Genomic DNA, 23303 nt, shown 5'->3' with positions numbered 1-23303 from the left:
CACAGGACGCACACACACACACACACACACAGCACGCACACACACACACACACACACAGGACACACACAGCACGCACACACACACACACACACAGGACGCACACACACAGGACGCGCACACACACACACACACACACAGGACGCACACAGGACGCACACACGCACACACACACACACACACACACACACACACACACACACACACACACACACACACACACAGAGGACGGACACAGGACGCACACACACACACACACACACACTTCCTGTTTAAGCACCAGTCAGGTCGATAGTACTCTGAAGTATTATTAACACTTTATAAGTCGGCCCTATTTAGCATTTATAATCAGTGTATAAACATGTAATAAAGCGTTAATAACACGATATAATGTCCGGAGCTCTGACTTTTCTGTCCATGTCGACACGATGAGTTTGTGTTTTGAGACGTTACTTTATCCTGAAATAATTAGAACTATGTTTCTCAACGTAATGAGGAAACATTTTGAATGAACATGTAAACAGTTGTAAAATGTTCATCGTCAGTGATTACATCATTACATCACTACATCACTACATCACTACATCATTACATCATTACATCACTACATCACTACATCACTACATCATTACATCACTACATCACTACATCACTACATCATTACATCACTACATCACTACATCACTACATCATTACATCATTACATCACTACATCACTACATCACTACATCATTACATCACTAACATCAACACGCTGTTCTCACATCGTCAGCTCATACATCGCTATTATAAAAACACTGATTACAGCCACTAAACCTGACATCAGGTGGGACACGGACCTGAACCAGGATCAGAGCTTTGTATGTATTTGTATTATAGTAGTATTAGTATTGTTGACAAATACTGTACATTAATACACACACACACACACACACACACACACACACACCTGCTTACAATACATTATAGTGAGTTATAAATTAAAGGTTTGCTGCTTAGAAATTGTAAATACGGGACTTAAGGTAAAGTGTTGCCCTGTGGACGCGTCAGACAACATTTAGCAGCACAGACATGAAACGCCTCGACGGGAGTCTGAAGCTGACCTGTGGTTACTGAGACTAGCCATGTCCCGGACCGTCTGGGCCGTCTCCGAGGCAAAGTCCAGAGCTCCAGCCACCGGTTTGGTCACAGTGCCGACCAGACCTTTACCCAGGCCCGAGAAGAAGCCGCTGACTCCGCCCTCCGTCTTCACCCCTTCCACTGTGGAGGTGATGATGCTCGTCATGCCTCCGATGATACCTTTTGGGGGGGGAGAAGACTGGGATCACTGAGGGGTCCAGATGCTTCTTTTATTTTATTTAATCAGGCTGTCTCATTGAGAACAAGAGCATTCAAAAGACACAGTAACAAGGTAATTCATTAAAACTGTTACCATAATCAGTGAAACCTTCAGATAGTAAAGCTTTAAAACCTCCCGGGGATGTGGGACTGATCCTTCGTTTTAAGAGGTGCACAGTACCTGAACCCAGCTCTGCCAACATTAGAGCGTACACGAGGATATCTAAGGTTCGGCAGTTACCGGACCGCGTGCTGTAGTTACAGATTTAGACCAGCAACGGGTCACACAGCGGGATCACTGTGGAGCATCTGACCGATCCCCGAACATGCAGCTCGGACGCAGCTGGAATCCAGCGAGATCCACTGACGCCACTGTTCTGCAGCTCCGCACATTACACTGTGTAAGACTTCAGACATGTTTTCCCATGATGCTTTGGGTCAGATTTCCTCCTCTCCTTGAACTCACAGCAATGTGAGCTTATTCATAGACATTTTAGTATGTTGAAATAAAGCAACTTGCTGGAAACCAGTAAAACGACATTTTACTGGTGAATTTGTGTGCTGCACTTGTTCTTGTTCTCTTGCATTTCCAAAGCTTTTAACTACACAGCACACCACCTTTATGACATTACACGACAGTAGAGTTAGTGCTTGCAGGTGTCTCCCAGACCATCAACAGACAGCACGGATTAAAGGCACAGAAGCCCCCCCCCTTACACAAGTAACGCTAGCACGTTTGAACCTCCGGCTGTTTGCCGTCAAAACATACTTAGACACTACGTTTATCTTGACCAGACCACTCGATGCTCACAGGGAGGTTTCTTTCTTGGGGTGCTAAACATTTTCCACACATTACCTTTGCAGTTTGTACAGTTTATGGCACTAAAACAACTTTTTGGTTCCCACCATGCATCTCATTAACTTGTCTTTGTTTGTTTTTTCTATATTTGAGGCAGAGCGGCAGTGGCTTCAGAGTGCTGCTCCTCACATTTCAACAGGCAAATAAATGTATAGTATCTGTGCGGAAAAAATACCTGGCCTGATTTTTAAAACTCCCCCAAAAATGCGATGTTTGGGTGTGCAGGGGCCCTAGGTGTCAGTTTAGACCCCCACTAAGTGATTCTTTTGCCCACTAGCTGTAACTGTAAGCAGACAGAGATGTTTCCCAGACGTACCATGAGCCAGGCCATGGATCCCTGCTACCAGGTGCTCTCCGCTGGTGGCTCCGTGGTATCTGATGTACTCTCGCTCACTCTGGTGCCGGTTGTCCATGGTCTTCCCCAGCCCGTCGGACAGTGTCCCTGCAAACTGACACAGAGAGACCAGGAGGATGTTCACACTGCGCTTCTTTACAGCTCGTGTTAATTCAGCAGGCGGACACATTAACAGCAACACCTGAACGATATACCTTGGCAGCAGAGTTGGACACACCGTGGGTCACATTGCGTATGAGGCCGCCCACGTTGCCGTACTTGATGAGCTCAGACACGCCCTCAGTGACGTCGTTCAGGAGGCCCATGGGGTTTCCCAGGAAGTCCACAGAGCCCAGGATCTGAGCTGCCTGGCTGATCAGCTCCTACAGACAGGAAACGCTACACGGTCACGATCCGACACAAACCACATCACACCTGCGCGTGTGATACCTGTCCATGTAGCAGCTCATAGCTGGTGGAAATGAATTATCTTTCCTTTGCAAAAATATTATTAAATATATGCCGACTTTACATCATTTATATCCTTTACAGCTGAGGATTTTGGGCATTTTTAATATGCAGCCATCATTCCATCTATTTCCACATGAAGCAGCGACAGCAGCAGTTCAAACAGACAGGTAAGAAACAGCGGACCCACCGTTAGCCAGACATGCTCAGAGATATGCTCATATACACCGACACACACAGTTCAACCTTTCAAAATAAAACATAGTGGTTCAAACACGGTGGATGACGTCTTTAATCCGTAAGGAACGGGTTTGGAGCGACAAGACGTCTGACCAACAACGTCACAAATGCTACAACACTGGAAAAATGATTTGGAGTTACTTCGGTAGAAAGGAGGACTTCACACTGTGATGACTGGCATGTGAATGAAAGAGGACAGCCACAACGCTGGATGAAGAATGAACTCTTAGAAGAAGAATATCATCCCACTCCTCCTCAGTCCTCCTGCCACACGTCCACACTGTGGGCGAAACTACGGACCAGCGAGAACCTAAACATGATTTTGGAGGATTGAAAATGTTTCTTCTAACTGCTGAAAAGATAATAAAGTGGCGTCGCTGTTCAGGTCCTGTTGTTGCCGTGGTTAGACCAGATATAAAAGACAAGATGATGATTAAAGTGTTTCCTTAAACTCTTCTTATTCTACAGGACTGGACTACAATGTCAGGAGGATTTTCTAACTGGAGCCATTCTGGAGGAGGATGTAAAATACAGTATTAGGTCAGATCCAACGCTGCAGTGCATGCAGGTCGGCTGCTCAGCAATAAGACTGAATATTTGGCAATGCCTTAACACCTAATGATTCAGGACTTTGCAGTAAAACGTTTCCTAATCTATGAACGTGTCCAGCTTGTGAAAGGATGCCTTAGGGATGAAAACAGGACAATGTGGGAAGAAAGATCAGTAAAAGGGCCCGACATGTTTGATCTTAGCTATTTTAGTGGAAATGAAGAACAGTTTGTTTCTTAGAGCTGGGCAGCAGGCCGCAGCACAAGAGACATTACAGAGACTTGTTGGATTGTTATCAGGGATCTGCAGAAACTGTTCGGGCACGTTGTCATGTTTTTACTCCAGCTTTTCTTGAAAGCGGTGTGGCGAGTGGCCAATAGGTTCACAGCTGCACTTCCACACATGCTTGACAGCGTGTGTCCAGCGTACCTCTCTGAAGTGCTTGAGGATGTCGTTGATGATGATCTCCTGGGTCTCGTAGGGGTGCACTCTGGTGAACGGGTACATGTTGATGACAGCGTCCTCAAAGCGAACCAGAGGAAAGCCCAGGGTGCCTTTCAGAACCTGTAGTGACAAAACGCATCCACGTGAAGAACAGGAAGTAACAGGGTGACATCGTGTGGTAACTGGAAGTGGCAGCATGACAACTTAATGCAACTTAAAAACTGGTGCATCTTAAAAATCTCTTTTAACCACCAAGTCGTATTAGTTCAGTGTGTTTCAATCCTTTGAGCCCTAAAAATGTCCAGACATTTAGTTTGAATGAACACTCCTGTCTGCCTCTCAACGTTCGGCTCATTTAAGACGAAGTGACTGTCTGTGAATCTTTATTTTCTGTGAAGTTAAAGTTTACCACAGTTTGAATATTCATGTTGACTTTACTGCAGAGGATTTAAATGCTGCCGAATCCTTGAATCTGTTCCGACGGGTGAGCGATCCTATGATGCATATGTGTTGTAAGATATAAGTTTTCATTTTCAACTATTGTAAATTCTTTTCACATTCAAAAATACCGCTTTCTTTAATGATGAGTAGATTGTTGTTCTTGTGTTTCTCAGCGTAACAGAATATCTGCAACCACATATTAATGATCACGTTTAACAAGTTAATTGAAATCGTATGAAATCAAATGACTTTGATGAGTCCTATTAAAGGAAGGAGAGTGGTTTTAGGGGGAGTTGCGTGCTGGAACTATTTCTTGACGAACAACAGTTTATCCATCCCCGCCCCCCCCCAGAACTTCTGTGCAGCATCTCCAGCCTCTGCAGGTTGCCAGATACAGTCTGTGAGTCAAACCTGGCAACCTCACTGTGATGACAAGACTATAGGAAGCTGCACGCAGTCGCTGCACCCAGCTGTTCACCAAGAAACACTTCAACACGCAACTCCCCGTAAAACCATCACCACCGCCATTTTTACATTTCTGTTTGTGTCCAGATTAAACAGACAGATGCAGCGTGTTCGTCGGAGAGCTTTAGAGGCGCTGGCAGGTGTATTATTGAACTCTGGACAGAGCCAAGCTAGCTGTTTCCCCCTGCTTCCAGTCTTTATGCTAAGCTAAGCTAACCACGTCCTGACTCCAGCTCCGTATTAACACACAGACATGAGACTGAGATCCTTCTGAACATCTGACTCTCAGAAAGAAATTAATTTCCCAAAATGCTTAACTATTGCTTTGAGATTAAAACAATCCAACTGCACGTGTGAAGCCTCTTCTGTCTGACAGCAGTCTGTTGTCTCCTTCTAAAGCTGACATGTTGCTCTCTGTCAAAGTTGGCGTCACTCTGCGTCCGCTAAGTGCAGATTTATGAGAGAAAGAACCAGACCCTGCCGTGTTACCTTGAGATCGGGAGGCAGCTTGTGAGAGGTGAAGACACTCAGCTTGACCTGAGGGAGGCTGATCTTCAGGTTCTCAAAGTAGTAACGTTTGGGAGGTCCTGCGTCCTCGCTGGGCTTCTCGTGCAGGTTTTCATCCAACTTCTCCAGCTCTGCATTCATTACAATTAGGATTTATTTTTGTACTTTTAGGCAAAAACGACCTGCTTACTCAGAGCATCACACAAATATTAATGACATTCAACTAAAGACCCACCAGCTTCTGTCTGCCCGTATCCAAAGAAGCTGAGCAGCTTGAGCAGCAGTTTCTCCTCGATGATGACAGTGAAGCGTCGGGCCGTCACCATCAGGTGCTGTGAACACATCACGGTTACATCGTTAGTCACGTGACTCTAGTAGCACTAGACGCACAAGAGACCAGGAATTATCTGGTGCTCTTTGTGACATTTTCTGTAGCACAGAGTGATTTAATGTAACCCAGCAGTGATTCGGTGTCAGAAACTGACCTTGAAGAGATCGGTGAGCATGAGGCTGCTGGGAACCTTGACCGCGTTGACCTGCAGCGCCGGGCCGCTCTCGCTGACACTGCTGTCACTGGAGCCGGGAGTTACACACAGCATCACGGGCTGGGTGGTACCTAGCAGCTGGTTGTCCACCTGACGACCACAACATGAGCGTTCACACTAAACACAGTCTCGACTGGATGTAACGGTTCCATGCATTATAAAGTCATTTCATCTGGTCTGAATGATGAGTCGTGCAGTAAGAAGACATGGATGTGCTGATGAACTGACACGGTCTTTCTGACACGGTTCTTCAGTGGTTCCAACAAACACGGCTGTGTGGGGTCCCACAGGGGCCCATCACTGGACCCCCATTCAGCAAACATCGCTATGCCGACGACACTGTGTCGTTGCACTGTCCTCTAATGAAATACAGAGTGCGTATATATTTCTGTTTTGTGGTTTTATCAACATGTGCAGCACCTCGAACTGCTCTTGTATGAGATGGTGTTATAGAAATAAAGTTTGAACTGTGAATGTTCTCATGGCTGAGCTCACCTGGATGTTCTGAATGCTGAGCTCCAGCACCTCGTTGGTAGCAGTGCGGATGAAGTGGACGTCGATACCAGACAGTGTAGTGAACACGAGCTCCTCGGGAACCTTGTTGACCAGAGACACGCCCAGACCCTCCTCCAAGTTCACCAACACCTGTGAGTGAAAGCAAGGGCGGCGTCACAGGAGAGGTTTCTCATAGAGACACAAATGAGTGGGGATTCATGAATGTGTCATGTAGTAATTATGAGTTTTTTGCCAGACGTGAACGGTGCCTGTAAAATGCTTCTGGTACCTCCAGCTCCTGCTCTGGCTCTCTCTTCTTCACATCCTCTTTGCTCCGGTCCTGCTCTGTGCTGGGCGAGCTCCGGATCATCCTCCTCTGGTTGAAGTCACTGATCTACAAACAAACAAACAAACAAACAAACAAAGAGAAATGAGATACTCCTGTCTTTCGGTAACATCAAGGGTGCAGGTTTGCATATGGACGGTAGGGACATGTCCTTTTGGGAGGACAGAATTGTCCCTACCAATATTCGAGCAAACTCGTTCGCATTTTGAGATAATTATCTCGTTAATTCGGAAAAACAGAGCAGAAATTTCTTTCTCAGGTGAATGCATTACGCTTCCGTATATTACAGATATATTCTCAAGTATTTAATGGCACAGTTGTCGGTGGGTGGTGTTGCCAGCAGCTCTTAGTAATGTCATGAGTTGCTGGTAATTGCTTCACACTGTGGGCGTCTGTTTGATGTGCGATGCGTTGAGAGAAGGCGTCTTCCTGACGTCTGTCAAGGGTCCAACCATGAAACTTGCATTTCAGCAGAACTGGATCCAAAACAAACAGTGTGTGATACAGTGTGTGATACAGTGTGTGATACAGTGTGTGATACAGTGTGTGATACAGTGTGTGATACAGTGTGTGATACAGTGTGACGCTGCCGTGGGAAACATCTGTTTCACTGCTACAGCTGCAGCTCTGGGTCCAAGTTAGGTTCCAGTCACTAAACTGGACATTGAGCATTACATCTCCGCCATAATTAATAATAATTGTGCAATATTCTGTGTACTACTCCCGTGCAATATTAGTTTTCCCTTGTTAGTTTTTCTTATTTATTGTTACTGATACTATATACCTCAATTACTCTTCGACAGTACATGCACCCCCGCTTATTACTATTTTTTATTACATAATTAGTTACATTGTATTTTATACTGTACTTTCATCATCAACCGGTAAACCCACTTGGTACTCGACACTTAGTTTATCTTATACTTATACCGACATGATAATTAATTTATTTCTGACCTGTTTTTATAGTGTATCATATTGCTTTCTAGTACTTCTCCTGTGTGCACTGACGTAAAGGCGAGCTACTGTAACAAAGAGTTTCCCTTCAGGGATCAATAAAGTATTTCTGATTCTGATTCTGAAGTTAAACAGCTTCAGCCTCCAATTAACGGTTCGTGAAACACAGCTCGTTTGTCACTCGTGGGGTTGTTGCTGTACGTGATGCAGAAGCCGGTCAAGTGTATTGATCCTCTGTGTATTCAGCACAGTTTCCTGTTGGATGAAGTTGCTCTGCAGTGTTTTCAGTTTCTCTCTGTGAGATTCCTCTGTTACATTTACACTGTGTGACATGTTTATGTATTGCTATGGCAACCTGCACCATGTGACTTTGTTGTTTACGCAGGCTTCCCGGTGTCTGTATCTCTGTGAGAAACGTCTGGTGAACTTTAGCTTCATCACATGGACTTGAGACTTTCCTTTAACTTAAAGGCTTCAGGCTCCGATAGATTTTGCTAAAATTCAACTTGTTATCATCCATTTAGACATGAGAACTGAACCGAACCACAAAACCTCCACAGGAGAGCCTGATTTTCAAATAAAGGCCCCTCATCCTAGATCATTACATACATTTAGATGCTCACTTAATACAATCATTGTGGAAATATTACTGAAATGACAGATCAAAAATCAAATGTATATTAAAGACATACATGAGCCTCTCTGACTACAGGCCTAACGCAGGCAGGCAGAGGGCCTTTGCCGTGGTGCATGGACTAAACTGGGAATAACTGCCACTAACTCAAGCAGCTTTTAGGCCTCAAGAAGATATTTTCCAGGTATGTTGCGATAAATATCTGTGATGTGTAAAATATGCCAAACCTTTGAAAAGCAGCATTATGTGTTTTATCACCATTAATTCTATGAGAGGTCAAGGCAACGAGAAAGAAGAGTTAAAAAGGTGAAATATAACAAGACGCCTTAAAGAGCTGCTCAGTGTTGAGAGATTATTATTCCTTTCGGGTTTTACTGGTTTTGTTCTCACCTGCAGGACACGTGTGGGTCCATCTGGCAGCACCTGGACCGACAGCACCCCAGAACCAGGTCTCATCTTCTGGTTGATGAACTGCTGCTCGGGGCCAGGCTCCAGCAGCCCCGAGTCTGGTCCCAGCACCACCTCTGCTCCATCATACAGGCCTGCCACCCCACCCTTCACCTGAAGGGTACAAGTCCCACATCACAAATACAACTGGAGAAAATCAAGAAACTGTCAACCAACACTAAAATCTCAGGACTCTGAACTCCGCAGCAGAGGAGAGGAGCTCCTCTCCACACCACAGACGTATAGACAGAGCTAGGTGTACCCACCTGTACCACCAGCCGGGGGAGGCCGCAGGTCAACATGCCTGAGCTGAAGTACCACGTCTGGGTGGTGCTGCGGCGAGAGTCCGGCCTCCTCAGCATCAACGGCTCAAAACTGGAGAGAGGAACAGGTGGAGAGAGAGAGACAGCTCGTACATCCCACCTTCCTCTTTACGGTCCAGAGTCTAAGCGACTCCTGAGAGAAACAATCTGTTGCCTTACAGAAGCACGAGCGCTGCACACAGTACAAACCTGTTGTCGCTAACGGCTGCCAGCCCGGCGATGTCCAGCACCTTAGAGGAGTCCAGTGGGCGTGGCTGGGCCGGCTTGCTCTGCGGTGGAGACGAGCCTTCGTGACACAGCATGCCACTCCCCGTCATCCTCCACAGCTGGGAGCGCTTCCCCGGCTCCTGCACAACAATCGCAGCACACGGGACTACACATTAACGGACTTTGTCTCCGTGCTCTTTTCACGGGCTGCAACTGATGAATGTTTTCATTATTTCATTTTCAGAATCGTTTTTACTTTTTTCGATTAAAAAAATAAATAAATGCCCGAAAATAGTGATAAAATGTCAACAATCCATAGTCTTGTTTTGTCCGACCAACAAGTATTCAGACAGCAACACATGCTCACATTACGGAAACTTGAACCAGAGAATATTTGGCAGTTTTGCTTGACGTTATTCATCTTAATGAATCAATTATGAAAATTGTTGTTGACTAATTTTCCGGCAATCGACCGACAATCAATCAAATGATCAACTCAGAACTACTTTTTCCCCTCTTCCCCTCCAATCTTGCATGACAATAACTCATATTATTAATTATTATTAGTATTAATATTTAAACACGTGCTTTTTATCATCTTACCCAAAGTCTGTCTGTTCATTCTGGGTCGCTTTAAACTAAAAACAGTACCTTCTTTTTCAGGATGACCCTCTGAGTCTTGGTGTCCACATCGAGAACCAGTTCAGCACAGCTCACCAGACGCTTCTTCCCAACAGGTCTCCTCTCAACATTCCTGCGTCAACAAAATGATGCTGCTTACCTTTATCACTTTAACTTTTCTATACCACAAAGCTTAATGATATCAAAAGATTATTAGCCGGTCGTGTCACCGGTCCGTACTGTGAGAAGGTGTGTGTGGCTGCGATGTAGATGAAGTTCTCGTAGTAGAGCTTGTTGTATTCTCTGAAGAAGTTCATGTCGGCTGTGACCTCTGAGGATCCAGCTCCCTTCACAATCAGTGTGAGGTAGGGGGGCAATGTGGGCTCGTCGCAGGCGTAGTCCAGCACCGAGCCCGCCTTCACCTCAGTGTGCAGCCTAATGTCAGCCACGCCATGCTGCCAGACCTGGATAGGCACCTGAAGGGATTCAAACAGTGGAATCTATTCAGTTTATTCTATTTGGTCTTTTATTTTTGTCTGACTGGCGGACAGCAGCACGGCGTTAAAAAACACAGAGGGGGGCGACGGGCTCCGGCAACGGATCTTCAACAGACCTGGAGAGTCCAGTCAGTGATTCGGGCACAGGCCTCCTGATGTGATCAGTGTTAGTAACAGCTCGTGCTGCTGAAGCTGTCACAGCAGTGGCTTACCTCAGAGATGTTGTCGATGCGGAAAGGTGGAGGCAGCTGGTCCGTGTCAGTGAAGGAGATCTGGTACGTGGCTCCCTTCAGGGTGATCTCTGTCCGCAGGAAGAAGCAGTTCCCCAGCGTGTCCCTGTTCAAACCAAGATCCACTTAAAACCTGTCAAATACTTCACTTCACTCGGCGGCCACCCGACCCGAGTCGGTGGAATCTGTTTTCGGTACAGCGGGGAAGAAACCGCCCAGATCGCCCACATGTGTCACAGTGCAAAGAGCAGGTCAACTATGGACACATTCATGATCCAGATGGACCAGTTGGGCAGATCCAGTATACAGACAGACAACATTTAGAAATGAAATGAGAAAATCAAACTGGACTTAACTTTATAATGAACAGTGTTAAATTTTGTCGCTGTTATCTAGAGACAATTTTTTCTATAAGCCTGTATCCTTGAAAGTTGTTCAGTCATGTTTTTATAATTTGAGAAATATAGCCAAGATTACGACTTTTATTACAACCACAGAAACTCCTCCATGATTTGATCTCCTCCTGCCTCAACTACTGTGACTCCCTGTGTACCTGTCTCAGTCAGAAATCAATCCACCGCCTACAGTCAGTCCAAAATGCTGCAGCTCGGCTTTTAACTCAATCCAAAGAACGTGACCATATCACCCCTGTTTTAGCTGCCTGTTTATTTCAGGATTGATTTTAAAAATCTTTTAAGTACTTTTAAGGCCAGGCATGGGCTGGCCCTCCCTACGAGCCAGGACGCAGACTGAGATCCTCTGGCAGGGTGTTGCTAGCTGTCCCAAGGTCTAGACTGAAAACCAGACGGGGCCCCCACACTCTGGAACAACCTGCCAGAGGAGATCCGGCTTGCACAATCAGTCCCCTGTTTTATCTCACTTCTTAGGACACATTTTTATAAAAATGATTTTACTGTGTGATGCTTATTTTTATTTTAACTTTTATTTTGATTTGTGTGTTTTATATTGATTGTTATAAAGCACATATTGTCCAGTTGAAATGCATTCTGATCTGTAAAGGAAGGCAAACACGGATCTGAACAGATGCATTGTTTGAGTAAATAACGTGTTGGTGCAGGAGAGTGTGTATGTGTGTGTAGCTCACCTCATGTTGATGTGAAAGGACTTGGGTTTGTTGACCTCGAAGCCTCCAGACCAGGTGCAGTCGGGGGTGTCCATGAGGCGCACACACAGCAGCTGGTCGTAGTCGTTACGGGGCCAGTGGAAGACAACGCTGGAGCCCGGCAGGGTGGAGATGTACCCGTCGGGGTTGGCCGTACCCTGGGACACATGTGTTCATTAATGAACTGAATGCTTTAGACCACTGGGCCACAGGGACGAACAGTTCATCTCTTTCTTTTCTTTGTTTCTTTCTTTATTAGATAGATCTCAGTAGAGACGCAGACAGGTATGAAACAAAGGTCGTTTGTTTGCGATCACTGTATAAGGTGTGCTTCACCACTAGGTGAACAGTTCATTTCTGAGTTAACTTCTCACCTTTCCTCTTGCAAACTCTCTCTGAGCGAAGGCCAGTTTGTGTGTCGAGCGGTTGTCCAGCAAGTAGCGTGGGGCAAAGGTCACTATGTGAGTGTCCCTGTAGCGTCCTTTCCCTTTCCGCACACTGATGCCTGTGTTGATCAGACAGGGAACAATGAACGCCTGACAAACATTTTTATTGATATTGTGACAGCAGCAACAGACAGAGACATTTTAGCTCAACCACTGGAGAAGAAATGTCAAGATGTCTGTCGCACAGTACAGATCTTTGCTACGTGCATCAAGAAATCCTGGTGTGAAAGTGAAGGAGTGCTGAGAGGTCATCTATGTGCCAATAACTGTCCACCCAAGAAAAAGGACGATCGATTCAGTGATTATTAATAATGGCCAAGCAGACCTTCAGAAAGAAGGGAGAATATTAAAGTAAAGTACTACTGGACTCCTGATCAAAGACAAAAGACAAAAAAACCTCATACCTCTTAGTTTTAATCATAGGGGAGTTATGAAATTAACCTCCAAGGAGGTCATGAACACATTGTAATGGACTACTGCAAGTCAGCTCACCTCAGTTTTCTTCTCACTGCGTACGTCTTTGCAAAATGAGTTAATGTATGCAGGAAAATTAACCTGACAATGCTGAACACACGCTGTCATGGACTACGTAGCAAAGCAAGCTGTTGTATCGATGTCACGGCTCAGTCCTTAAATCTCAACAGAAATAATCCCCAAAGGTTGTGCCATAATATTTCTAGCGTAGAGTTTCCGGGCTTCATATAGCCAACACCAGTTCAATGCAGTGATCCGCCCTGATCCCGATCCTGTGTATCCCACGGTCCCAGGATTCAGTTAGTGCTATCGCTTTGTGCTGATTGTGAATGTACCAACTTGCCTAGGTTGTAGATGAGGCCGGGCCTGTTCCCGTGCTGGATGACCTTCACTGCTCTGACTCCACTCCCTCCGTCCAGGGAGAAGCCCTGGCACCAGCCCGGAACCCCGTCTGGGTGGATCCCTTTCCCGATCCGCATAGTACACCTGGGATCAAGACAGACGGGGAAGGAAGGAATGAAAGGACGGATGAATAAAAACACCAGGAGGATGTCGGCCGGGTAGAACATCGCTCACTACACCTAAGACATTATGTGTAGTCCAGACGCAGGTCCTCAGGACTACAGAGTGGTCTGGTCTCTGACACACTTACATAGCAGGCTGCTCCTTGTCAGTGTAGCAGAACAGCAACGGACTGAGGCTTCGGGCCAACTCGTGCTCCTCAAACTGGCCCGCTGCGTCGGCTTTGCTGTTGTCCTGGCGGAAAATTAACGGCAGACCTGAGGAGGAACATGGCTTTAGAGAATGATAACAAGAAACTTGTTCTTAAAGACAACCGGACAACAAAGAAAACATTACCGGTCTTGTTGATGAGCCAGTAGGGGGCAGAGATCAGGATCTTCAGCGCCCCCTGCGCCCGCAGGATGATGCGGATGGTGAGGCACAGCAGCTGTTTGTTGGTGTCATACAGCCTCATGCGTACCACATAGTTCTGAGTCCCGGGGGGGATCAGCAGCTCTTTGCACACAGGGAAGTTCTCCAGCAGGACCCCTGAAGGACACACATCAAGAACACCAGGAGTGAGAACAAGGACAACGCTGAGGAAATGAAGAGCAGCCAGCCAGTGAGTGACGGTCCTGAAGTCCTGACCTAGCTCCATGTTCTGCGAGGTGTCGGCAGCGTGAAGCACGGCCTCTTTCCCCGGCTTCAGGGAGCCTTTGATGGACGACCCTTTGATGTAGTAGTTGAGGTCACAGGGCAGCAGGTTGGCCAGCACCATGGTGGGCAGCAGGTAGATGGTGTGGCCTGGCTGTCGATAGATCTGCTTCGCACCGCCAGAAACCCTCTTGGCAGGCTGCTGGTCTGGGTAGTTCTCCTTTTTGATGACCACACAAAACCTGCGAGAAACGAGGGGAATGGAGCCAGATGTGAGGAAGACAAGAACCGAGAACAAGATGTCTGACTGACTGCATTTACCTGAAGTTACGCTTGAGGTTGTCGTCAAAGTCTGCTGACTGACACTCCCTCTTACTGCTGCTGATCTCTCCGGGCCGCTCCACGCTGGTCCAGTGGATGGGGACCTTACAGAAGAACAAGCCCAGGCCTTTGGGCCGAGCCTGCAGCCGCCAGGACGTCAGGTGGAGGGGGACCGCCAAGGCCTGGCCCGGCAGGATGGGAGGCAGCACCACTGGTTCTGTCAACACAGGGACACAGTCGGCTTCACTCAAATGACACGACACGAAAGAAGATCAATTCAATTAAAAGGATAAAAAAAAAACTACACAAAATAAAAAAGATAAAATCAAATAAAATGTACAAAATAAAAATGAAACAAAATAAAAGACAAAAACCCAAAACATTTATATTAAAATATTTATAATATTTTAAATATGTATTTACAATTTAATATAATTAAATCTATCATTACATTTTATATAACATAAATTGAATTTAATTAAATGTAATACAATAATATAAAAATGAACATTTTAAGGGAATTTAATAGAATATATTCAATTTTATTAATATTATGTGATATATAAAATAGACAAAATGCAATGAAATAAAATACATAAGATGTGATTAAAGAATTAAATAGAAAGATAAAATAAAGTATATAAAATAAAACAAGATCAAATTAAATTGTATATATTTAAACCTAATTAAACTGAATATAATGTACATTTCATATAATTAATTTAATTAAGTTTAAATATAGTAAAATAAGTAAATAAATGAAATTAAATAAGAAAATTTCATTAAATTAAATAAAACAATAGAAAACACTAAATAAGCTAAAATATATAAAATGAGATAAAATAACATGAATATAAAATAAAATACAAAAAAATCTTGGTTTATATGATAATGAAATTGAGTAAATGGAAATAAAACGGAGCAGTGTCTTACTGTCGGGGGCGGAGGGGCTGTCCAGTCTGACCTCCATAGGAACATCCAGCCGGTTCTTCACCATGAGGGCCGAGCGGACCGTGATGACCTTCCTGGCGCTGCCCTCCATCGTGATGGAGAAGACCACTCTGACTGGAGGAAGGGCCGAGAACTGAGGGGCCAAAAACAACAAGTCACCATCGGGTTTGAATTCATAACGAGCATGAAGTGCTGAGGACGCTCAACCTTTATCATCCTTATTAGAGACAGGCCTTTATTCGATTCCTTATTAGAGACAGGCCTTTATTATCATCCTTATTAGAGACAGGCCTTTATTATCATCCTTATTAGAGACAGGCCTTTATTCACATCCTTATTAGAGACAGGCCTGTATTTCTAATGTGCCATCATGTGTTAGTAAGACGCCTCCATGTTTCTGATCTGCTCCTGTTGGAAGTTTCCTCCATGTTTACCTGTTGTCTCACTGCTGTTAAGCTGCTGTCAGTGAAACTCACAGCTGCACAGATGTTTCATATTAAAAGGACACAATCCATCCAGAGCTGAAACAATTAGTCAATTAATCGATTAGTCGGTCAACAGAAAAATAATCGGCAACTATTTTGAGAATCTAACGTTTATCAAGCGAAAAACTTTCCCTAGTTCCATCGTCTCAGATTTGCGGCGTTTACTTGTCCTAAATATCTTTAGGTTCTGGACTGTTGGTTGGACAAAACAAGCACTTTCTGAGGAACTGTGTTTGTTTTTCCCCCATAATCTAATGTTTTATAAACCGTGTGAATCTGCAGATTAATCGATAATGAAAATACTCTTTAGTTCCTAAATCTGTCTCTTTTCTGGCATTTAATTTGAAACATCTGCAGGAAATGTGAAGTTTCATTGACAGCGGTGGACCTGATCGTGGACTCTCATGACTCGGTGGTACGTTAGCTGAGTTTGTGCTAAACTATGATAATCCAGGTCATTCCACCTCACCTCAGAGTATTACACCGAGCCTCTGTGTGTTCATGCTGGCCACTATCTGAAAACCGGATTTCACTTGAAAATGTTTTGTATACTTATATTATTATTATTATTATTATTATTCTTGTTATTATTATTATTATATTTACTTTCCATCTTCCTTGTCTACTGCAAACCAAATGTACCTGCGGGTACAAATAAAGTAACCTGAACCTGAACCTATTCCGTTTCCTGGTGTACCATGAGCAGCTGGCTACATGCTTACTTTCACTGACTGCTCTCTGATTTAGACTTTCCAGACTTACATAAACATGTGGGTGGATGATGTTGGTTCTGCTAATAGGACTGCCAACCTGTGGAAGAGTAAAGCAGAAAAACAAAGGCTTAACATCAAACTGCAGGTTAGAAACATCAGCAGCATGAGTTTCTGACTTGTGCTCACAGTGTTGGAAGAGTTGTTTCTGTCCGGAGCTGCGTAGCGGAAGAAGACGCCCACTTTGTCCACAGACACCGGCTTGACTTGCTCCCATCCACACACCCGAACCAGCAACTGGTGCAGCTTCAGCTCGTGAGTGTGTCTGCAGAGGAGGAGGAGGAGTCTGAGAGATCAGTGATGCATAATAACACCATCATTTATGCTATATACGAAGCAACAGTTAACAACAAGCACTGAACGACTGCTGAAGACCACATCGCTGGCGTTCATGTTCAATGATAAACTGCAGCAGAGCCGATGTGAGCGTGTCACCACTCTGACAGGTAACATGGACACGCAGACACAGTGGAGTTCAGCTTTACTGATACAGACATAGATATATTTTTTAAAACATGCGATTCATTTTCATAGTTTTGGTCATCACTCCTATTGGTTTTGATAACAACGTTTTTTTTTTATCAGCTTAGTTGTAGAATTAATGCTGCTAGCAAGAGTTAAACCAGTAAGAATGACGGCCAAGCCGGTCACCAGTGTCGTAAAGTGAATCAGATCTGTACCGGTGGCGGAGTTTCTCGCGGGCTTCAAACTCAAAGGGAATCTCCTCCCCAGGCAGCACCTCTCTCCACTGGCTGACGTTGTGAGTGTCGTCAGTTCCTGGACCGTGGACATCTGAGATGGAGTCCGCACTGCTGCTGTGAGACAGCGCCACCCTGTGGGGAACATGTGAATAGCTTTACCTGGAGACAAGTTGAAACTGTCTGCAGGGGAGAACTGTCTCATTTAACTTTATCAACACACCTTCATGCGAGGAGCTACTTGTAAAAACACTCAGAGCTTTAAAAACCTCTTAAACCCTAGCCATATACCAAGGAAGAAACATCCTAAAATAACTTAGCCAAAATAAATCAGGAACAGCTCCCTGACCAGAAGGCCTATATGCACATCTGGTCTCCTTTGATAGACCATAAGCTAAAGAATATGAATCCACTGTAAGCAAACATATTTCTATTACCATTCCAGAGTAAATGGAGATGCAATAAAGAAAAAAAATAAGGTTTTCATCCTCGCCTAGTACAAAATCTAAATGCAGCTGAAAGGCTTCTGCTCCTTCATTACAAATGTAAACTTGATGAAAATACACTAAAATACAACATTTATGATACAATTTATAAAGATATACTCAGGCAGTCTCCATGTTTACTGTTTAACTGTTGACTGTTTACTGGGAGTTTTACTTCAAAACACTATTTATTTCCATATAGCCATGTTACAAATAACATAAATGTCCCAAACATTGAAATATAGTAAACACAATGAATAAAGTGCAATAACGCCGGCCGCAATTCCTTCAATCTCATGTCAGCGTGCACAGTAGCTGTTGAGATATCTATAAGTGTTGCACAGACATTCGTCATGTGTGTGCTAACATATTAGCATGCAGCACTGATCCAGGAATCTACGTTGGACATTTGGATGATTTTAATGCCGAGCTGCACCGACCAATCAGACATGCGGCATCAGGATGACACTGTTCAAACGTCACCAGATTTGACTTCATATACAGTTTGTCCTCCTGTATTGTCACACAAAATTTCAAATAATTACTGTATAAAATATTGTTTTCGGCCATATGACTTTAAATGATAGCACATTATGTATGCACGTACCACATGTGCTCCAGATGAACAAACTTGGTGCCAAGTGGCATTATGACACAGCTTGGCTCTAAGCTCACAAGTACATCTTTCATATGTCACCAAAGTTGGTTTGCACATGTAGTAAGCCCCCCAGTACTGTCATACCAACTGTGGAGAAAATTCAGCACCATCAGGTTAAAGCTAACGCTAATGCTGCCATCTAGTGTTCTCTTTGAGCCTGGGGCACCAGATGGCAGCAAACAACACAAACACACCTGGCTTCCTGATTGGCCCAAGTCAGTCACCTTCAGTTTGGATCCTGGTATTCTAGTGATTTATCTATCCTGCCAAACATGCTGTATCTCCAGCTTGTAGTACATGTAGGCGGTTATGGATCCACCTACCTCGTGGGGGTCGTGGTCAGAGTGGCAAACAACATGGTGCAGCCTGTGTGGTTGCGCAGAGCGTACGGCACGAATGGCTGCCTCCTCTTGGACAGCTTGACATCTGCTGGAAACAGAGATGAAAAGCGAATCATGCCTTTTACATTATTCACGACTGACTTTAGTAGCATTAGTTCAGTTCTAGCAGTCATGCGCTTGCTTTCTTCTCGGGCTGAGACCTAAAAGCAGCGGAGGCACAGGCGCCTTAAAAAGGGGCACTCCATCAATCAATCAAAAAAGATCAACTTAGTAGTCACAGGGACAACTAGCTGTGAAGTATGTTCTGTGGCTCTGGAGACTCTGACACAAGAATATATATGTTATTAATCTCTGCTCGGAGATAACAAACTGAAGACTGAACAGAAAGCCTTCAGTACATCATGAACTGGGGGTGTGAAAAGACGCTTTTAGGGCCGTCAGCCAGAGTTTCTGGAGCCTGAGCCACACTAGGGACTAAAAGTCATGACAGCTCTTTATTTAATGTGCCCCCAACTTTATAGAAATCACTGGAGCGCCCCTTTAAAAAGGCAACGTGTTTAGAAATGAAATCAACTTTTTGTAAATGTGCAATTATAACAGTCTAACAGTTATAATTGGCTTGGCTTGGTCTATCGCTGTACACATGGACATACAGTGTGTACAGATCAATATGTGGAATCAGCTAGAAACTAAAAGCACACAAACACAAACAGCAATTTGTAGAGAGAAAAGGATTTTCCTAGAGGTCACTGAAAGCAGCATTTTGCTCTATACTTACTGTATTATTACTGTTCATATCATATACCACAGGAAACGATCTTATTGAACAAAAATAACAAATACACACAAATGTAAGCAGCCTGCAAACACATCGACTGTTTGGCCAACTTACCATCGAGCACAGAAACACAGTTTGACCTGTGTCCAGTAGTTGTCCAGACTAACCCTTTACTTTATATTTAGGCAAAACTTTATTTATATACTCAAAGTAGTATAACAGCTACTGGACACACGGAAACTGCCCGAACAGTGCGATCAGATGATAAGTTTGACAGACGACAATCACATGTACTAACGGGCGACTGCACTACAGCCTGCACAATGAGCGACATCAGCAACACAGAAGACTACGGCGCCATGATGTCAAGTGGACCGTCACAGCGGATTCATGCAGCGGGAAGCTAATGACGAACACATCATGCTGTTCAGGCAAAATACTAAAAGAAAAATACTAAAAGAAACTTAAACCGGTCTGCAAGAGGAGGAGAGACAGGACAGGCGATAATCCTGATCTGAAATACTGCAGTCATCACCGAACACACAGTCAGTCATCGTTCAGCAGGTCTAAGTGAACAGGGTCCAGTCTCTTTCTAACCCAGCGTGTGTTCACTGAGAGCTGGGCCAGCTGGTTCTTAACTTTGAAACTGCTCCAGTAAACTACAGCTAGTGCAAAGCCTCGAGCAGGACGTCCTGCGAGTTAGTGAATACATGAATATGCATCTTTTTTTAATTTGAACCTTTTTTCTACATTTATATAGTTGCATTTTTATGTCTTTAAAAAACTATTTCAAACCTTTCGATAGCAACAGTAGAAGAGATGCCGGGAGAGAGAGAGTTCGTGGTCCTGAGCCACAGGGCCGGCCCCCCTACCACAGCACTGCACTGACATTAGTTGTGATTTCTACTGTGATCGTTTTTGAAGAGCTTGCTGGAAACATCTGATCCTTTATTGCCTCACAGCACTGCGAGGTGTCTAAGCACCCGTGAGGAACAATTCATGATGACTGAATGAGAGCTTTGATACTGAAGGAGACTGTCTGGGCGACTAAACTCTGAACTGTACCTCTGGAGTGAATCTGCTGCTCGAGGCAGGTCAAGCTGGCTGTGCTCCTAGTTCTAAGGTGAGCAAGAGGAGCACCTGACAGCAGAGAGAGACAGTTACTACAGAGACACATGCAGAGGGAACACACAAGAGGGTTAGAGGTTCAGCATCCTCACTCTGTACTCTGTGTTGGCAAATCACGCTTCACTTCAAGTCGTCTCCCTTCTCTTTACATGTGTTCAGAACAGCAGCCGACGCGGCGCGGGTCCGCTCACTTCCTGTTCAACTGAGGGGCCAGCAGAACTTGGCTGATGAGTGGCAGGTTGTGTGGTTCATTTGATTGATTGATGCCACTTGGCTTACTTAGCTACTACTAAAATAAACCCAACATTATAAAAGTCTGGAGAAAAGCAGCTAGAACTTCCTGTTCTGCCTACAACTCTTCAGAATAAAGCAACCCATCAACCAAGTCACCAACCAAAGCCCCACCAGTCCTAAACCAGCACTTTAGGGACAAGGCTGGTGGTATTCTGTATTTTTCTGATTGTCAACAAATCTCATGTTCAGACTCAAACCAGCAACACGTCGGTGCGTCTCTCAGTACTGTCTGACTTCCTGTCTGCGGCTCTCAGCTGCGAGCCCATTGGCTCCTGCTGAAGACGTGAATCTTTAAAACACAGATTTATAGTTTGATGTTTAAAAAGGATCAGCCATTTTGTAGTTTTTATCAGACCAACAGGAGGAAACAGAGCATCTGTTGGGGACTATTTCCAGCGGCGGATGAATCCACATGTGGTGCTGTAGTGAGTGTTTGGGGCAGCAGGACGGTGTGTGTGGGGCGGAGTCAGAATAAACTTCCGCGTGTGTGTGTTCGTGGTGATGAAGCAACAAAGAGTTTCCCTACGGGGATCAATAAAGTATTTCTGATTCTGATTCTGTCACCCAGTGCAACAGAGCGGCTCGCTGATGTGTTTTAATAACAGCAGTGGAGCTCACACACACACACACACACACACACACACACACACACACACACCCACACACACACACACACACACACACACACACACACACACACACACACACACACACACACACTTTCACTGCTGGTTTGAGTCGGTGCATGAAGACAAATATAGAATATCACCAGACTTATAATTTACTTCTTCAGTGTGTGTTTAACTGTGCAAATTTCCAAGAGTGGAAATGTCACACAGATTGTGTCGCCACGTTAGCATGTTAGCTCTGATTAGCACTGGTATCTTCAACTACAAAGAGCTAGTAAAGGTGAAGTCTGCTAGCACAAAGATGAAGCTCAAATATCTGAAACAGTGACCTGGTTATTCTTCTTATTTATTCAGATTTTTTTAATTAAATGTGTTATCCAGGATGCCATCCATTCAAACAATTCAACACGGACTTGTGTGAAGAAGTTCTTCACTGCCCAGTGATTTGTTTGTGGTACTGTGTGTAGCTGGAACTCACTCTGTCCAAAGCTGGGTGGGTCGACCGAGGAGCCCATCCAGGGCTGGGGGGGTGGAGACTGGGGGGTCTGCTCCTCCTCGTTACAGTAGTCAGCTATCCAGGAGCTCTTGGTGGTGTTGTATTGTTCTGGAAGGACCAGATAACGACAAGTTCAACATTTCTGGCCGGTGGGACGTTTGTTTATGTGCAGAGACGCCTGTTCCGGCCTTCACGCACCCAACAGGACAGAAGTGACGTTGACGTCCAGTCTCTGCTTGGCTCGAATCCCCATCTTGAGACGTGGAGGGTGGAGACGGCCGGCGGCCTGCTGCTGCCAGGACAGGAAGCAGGGCCAGGGCTCGATGAAGGGCTCCCAGCCTGACGCGCACACACACGCACACACACACGCACACACGCACACACACACACACACACACACACGACAGATAAATCAGCCATCACTGATCCTAATCTATCCGTGGATAATATCATCATCACATCTGGATAAATGTCAGAATACTGTTTATTATTTCTATCCACAGTTTCAACACGTTGCCATTTAAACTGATGTCAAAACTCAGATTTAACAGAAATACTGTTTTAGGTTTCGATAGCTGTGAACAAACTCGGAGCTGAACTCCCTTCATGGTTCTCCGAAAACTACAATGTTAAATGTTATTACCCGACAGCTCTCTGTTGTAGTAGTCTCCAGACAGCGTGAAGCTGGCTTTGCCTTCCTGGGTGGAACCGATGCGCTGCAGCACATAAAGTCCTGCAAGAACAAACATCCCAGTCAGGCTGAGATACAACATGTTTCATCCTCGACTTATTTCTTTCTCTTTTTCACTCTCTGTTGTTCATTCAGTGTGGTCACTGACGCTTAGCTAGATCTTAAAAACATACACTTACAGTGACGTGAAGGAGACTTACTGGAGAAGGTGAGCTCAGCCAGCGGTATGTCACAGTCCAGGCAGTCATCGATCAAACAGATGCAGACGCTCTCCGCCTTCACCTCCACCCCAGACAGAGGAGCCGAGTGGCTGCTGGAGCCAGAGTCCGCCCTGGCTCTGGGATGGCCCACCATGTTCTCAGCGTTCTCCAGCAGCCAGGTGGCAGCCTGGTCCAGCTGGCCTGAGGGACGCGTTACTCTGTCTTTATATAGGTC

The 23303-nt window shown here is 44.9% G+C and overlaps 1 protein-coding gene across 8 annotated transcripts in view; it reads right to left on the bottom strand.

Moving 5' to 3' along the window:
- The window catches only part of vps13d (vacuolar protein sorting 13 homolog D), a 52035-nt gene that overhangs the window by 1828 nt on the left and 26904 nt on the right, over positions 1-23303 (bottom strand). For 3 of the 8 annotated variants that reach the window (XM_044212781.1, XM_044212784.1, XM_044212783.1), the window contains exons 36-67: positions 23069-23269; positions 22821-22910; positions 22376-22516; positions 22160-22285; positions 20696-20770; positions 18835-18940; positions 17351-17503; positions 16800-16935; positions 16663-16710; positions 15398-15548; positions 14465-14681; positions 14138-14385; positions 13847-14038; positions 13641-13767; positions 13332-13474; positions 12443-12573; positions 12051-12226; positions 10928-11051; positions 10459-10694; positions 10249-10351; positions 9580-9737; positions 9334-9442; positions 9011-9181; positions 6973-7077; positions 6684-6833; positions 6129-6278; positions 5879-5975; positions 5626-5774; positions 4216-4350; positions 2745-2912; positions 2512-2644; positions 1102-1297 (exon numbers count right to left, since the gene is read on the bottom strand). In XM_044212781.1, coding sequence (XP_044068716.1) covers positions 1102-1297; positions 2512-2644; positions 2745-2912; positions 4216-4350; positions 5626-5774; positions 5879-5975; positions 6129-6278; positions 6684-6833; positions 6973-7077; positions 9011-9181; positions 9334-9442; positions 9580-9737; positions 10249-10351; positions 10459-10694; positions 10928-11051; positions 12051-12226; positions 12443-12573; positions 13332-13474; positions 13641-13767; positions 13847-14038; positions 14138-14385; positions 14465-14681; positions 15398-15548; positions 16663-16710; positions 16800-16935; positions 17351-17503; positions 18835-18940; positions 20696-20770; positions 22160-22285; positions 22376-22516; positions 22821-22910; positions 23069-23269 — 4645 coding nt within the window. The remainder of the gene's footprint in view (positions 1-1101; positions 1298-2511; positions 2645-2744; positions 2913-4215; positions 4351-5625; positions 5775-5878; positions 5976-6128; positions 6279-6683; positions 6834-6972; positions 7078-9010; positions 9182-9333; positions 9443-9579; positions 9738-10248; positions 10352-10458; positions 10695-10927; positions 11052-12050; positions 12227-12442; positions 12574-13331; positions 13475-13640; positions 13768-13846; positions 14039-14137; positions 14386-14464; positions 14682-15397; positions 15549-16662; positions 16711-16799; positions 16936-17350; positions 17504-18834; positions 18941-20695; positions 20771-22159; positions 22286-22375; positions 22517-22820; positions 22911-23068; positions 23270-23303) is intronic. The other 5 variants (XM_044212782.1, XM_044212786.1, XM_044212787.1 and 2 more) reach the window with 3 other exon arrangements.

This window comes from Siniperca chuatsi, linkage group LG10 (genome assembly GCF_020085105.1).
Source record: "Siniperca chuatsi isolate FFG_IHB_CAS linkage group LG10, ASM2008510v1, whole genome shotgun sequence".
NCBI lineage: Eukaryota > Metazoa > Chordata > Actinopteri > Centrarchiformes > Sinipercidae > Siniperca > Siniperca chuatsi.
This window is presented reverse-complemented; position numbering and strand designations above follow the sequence as displayed.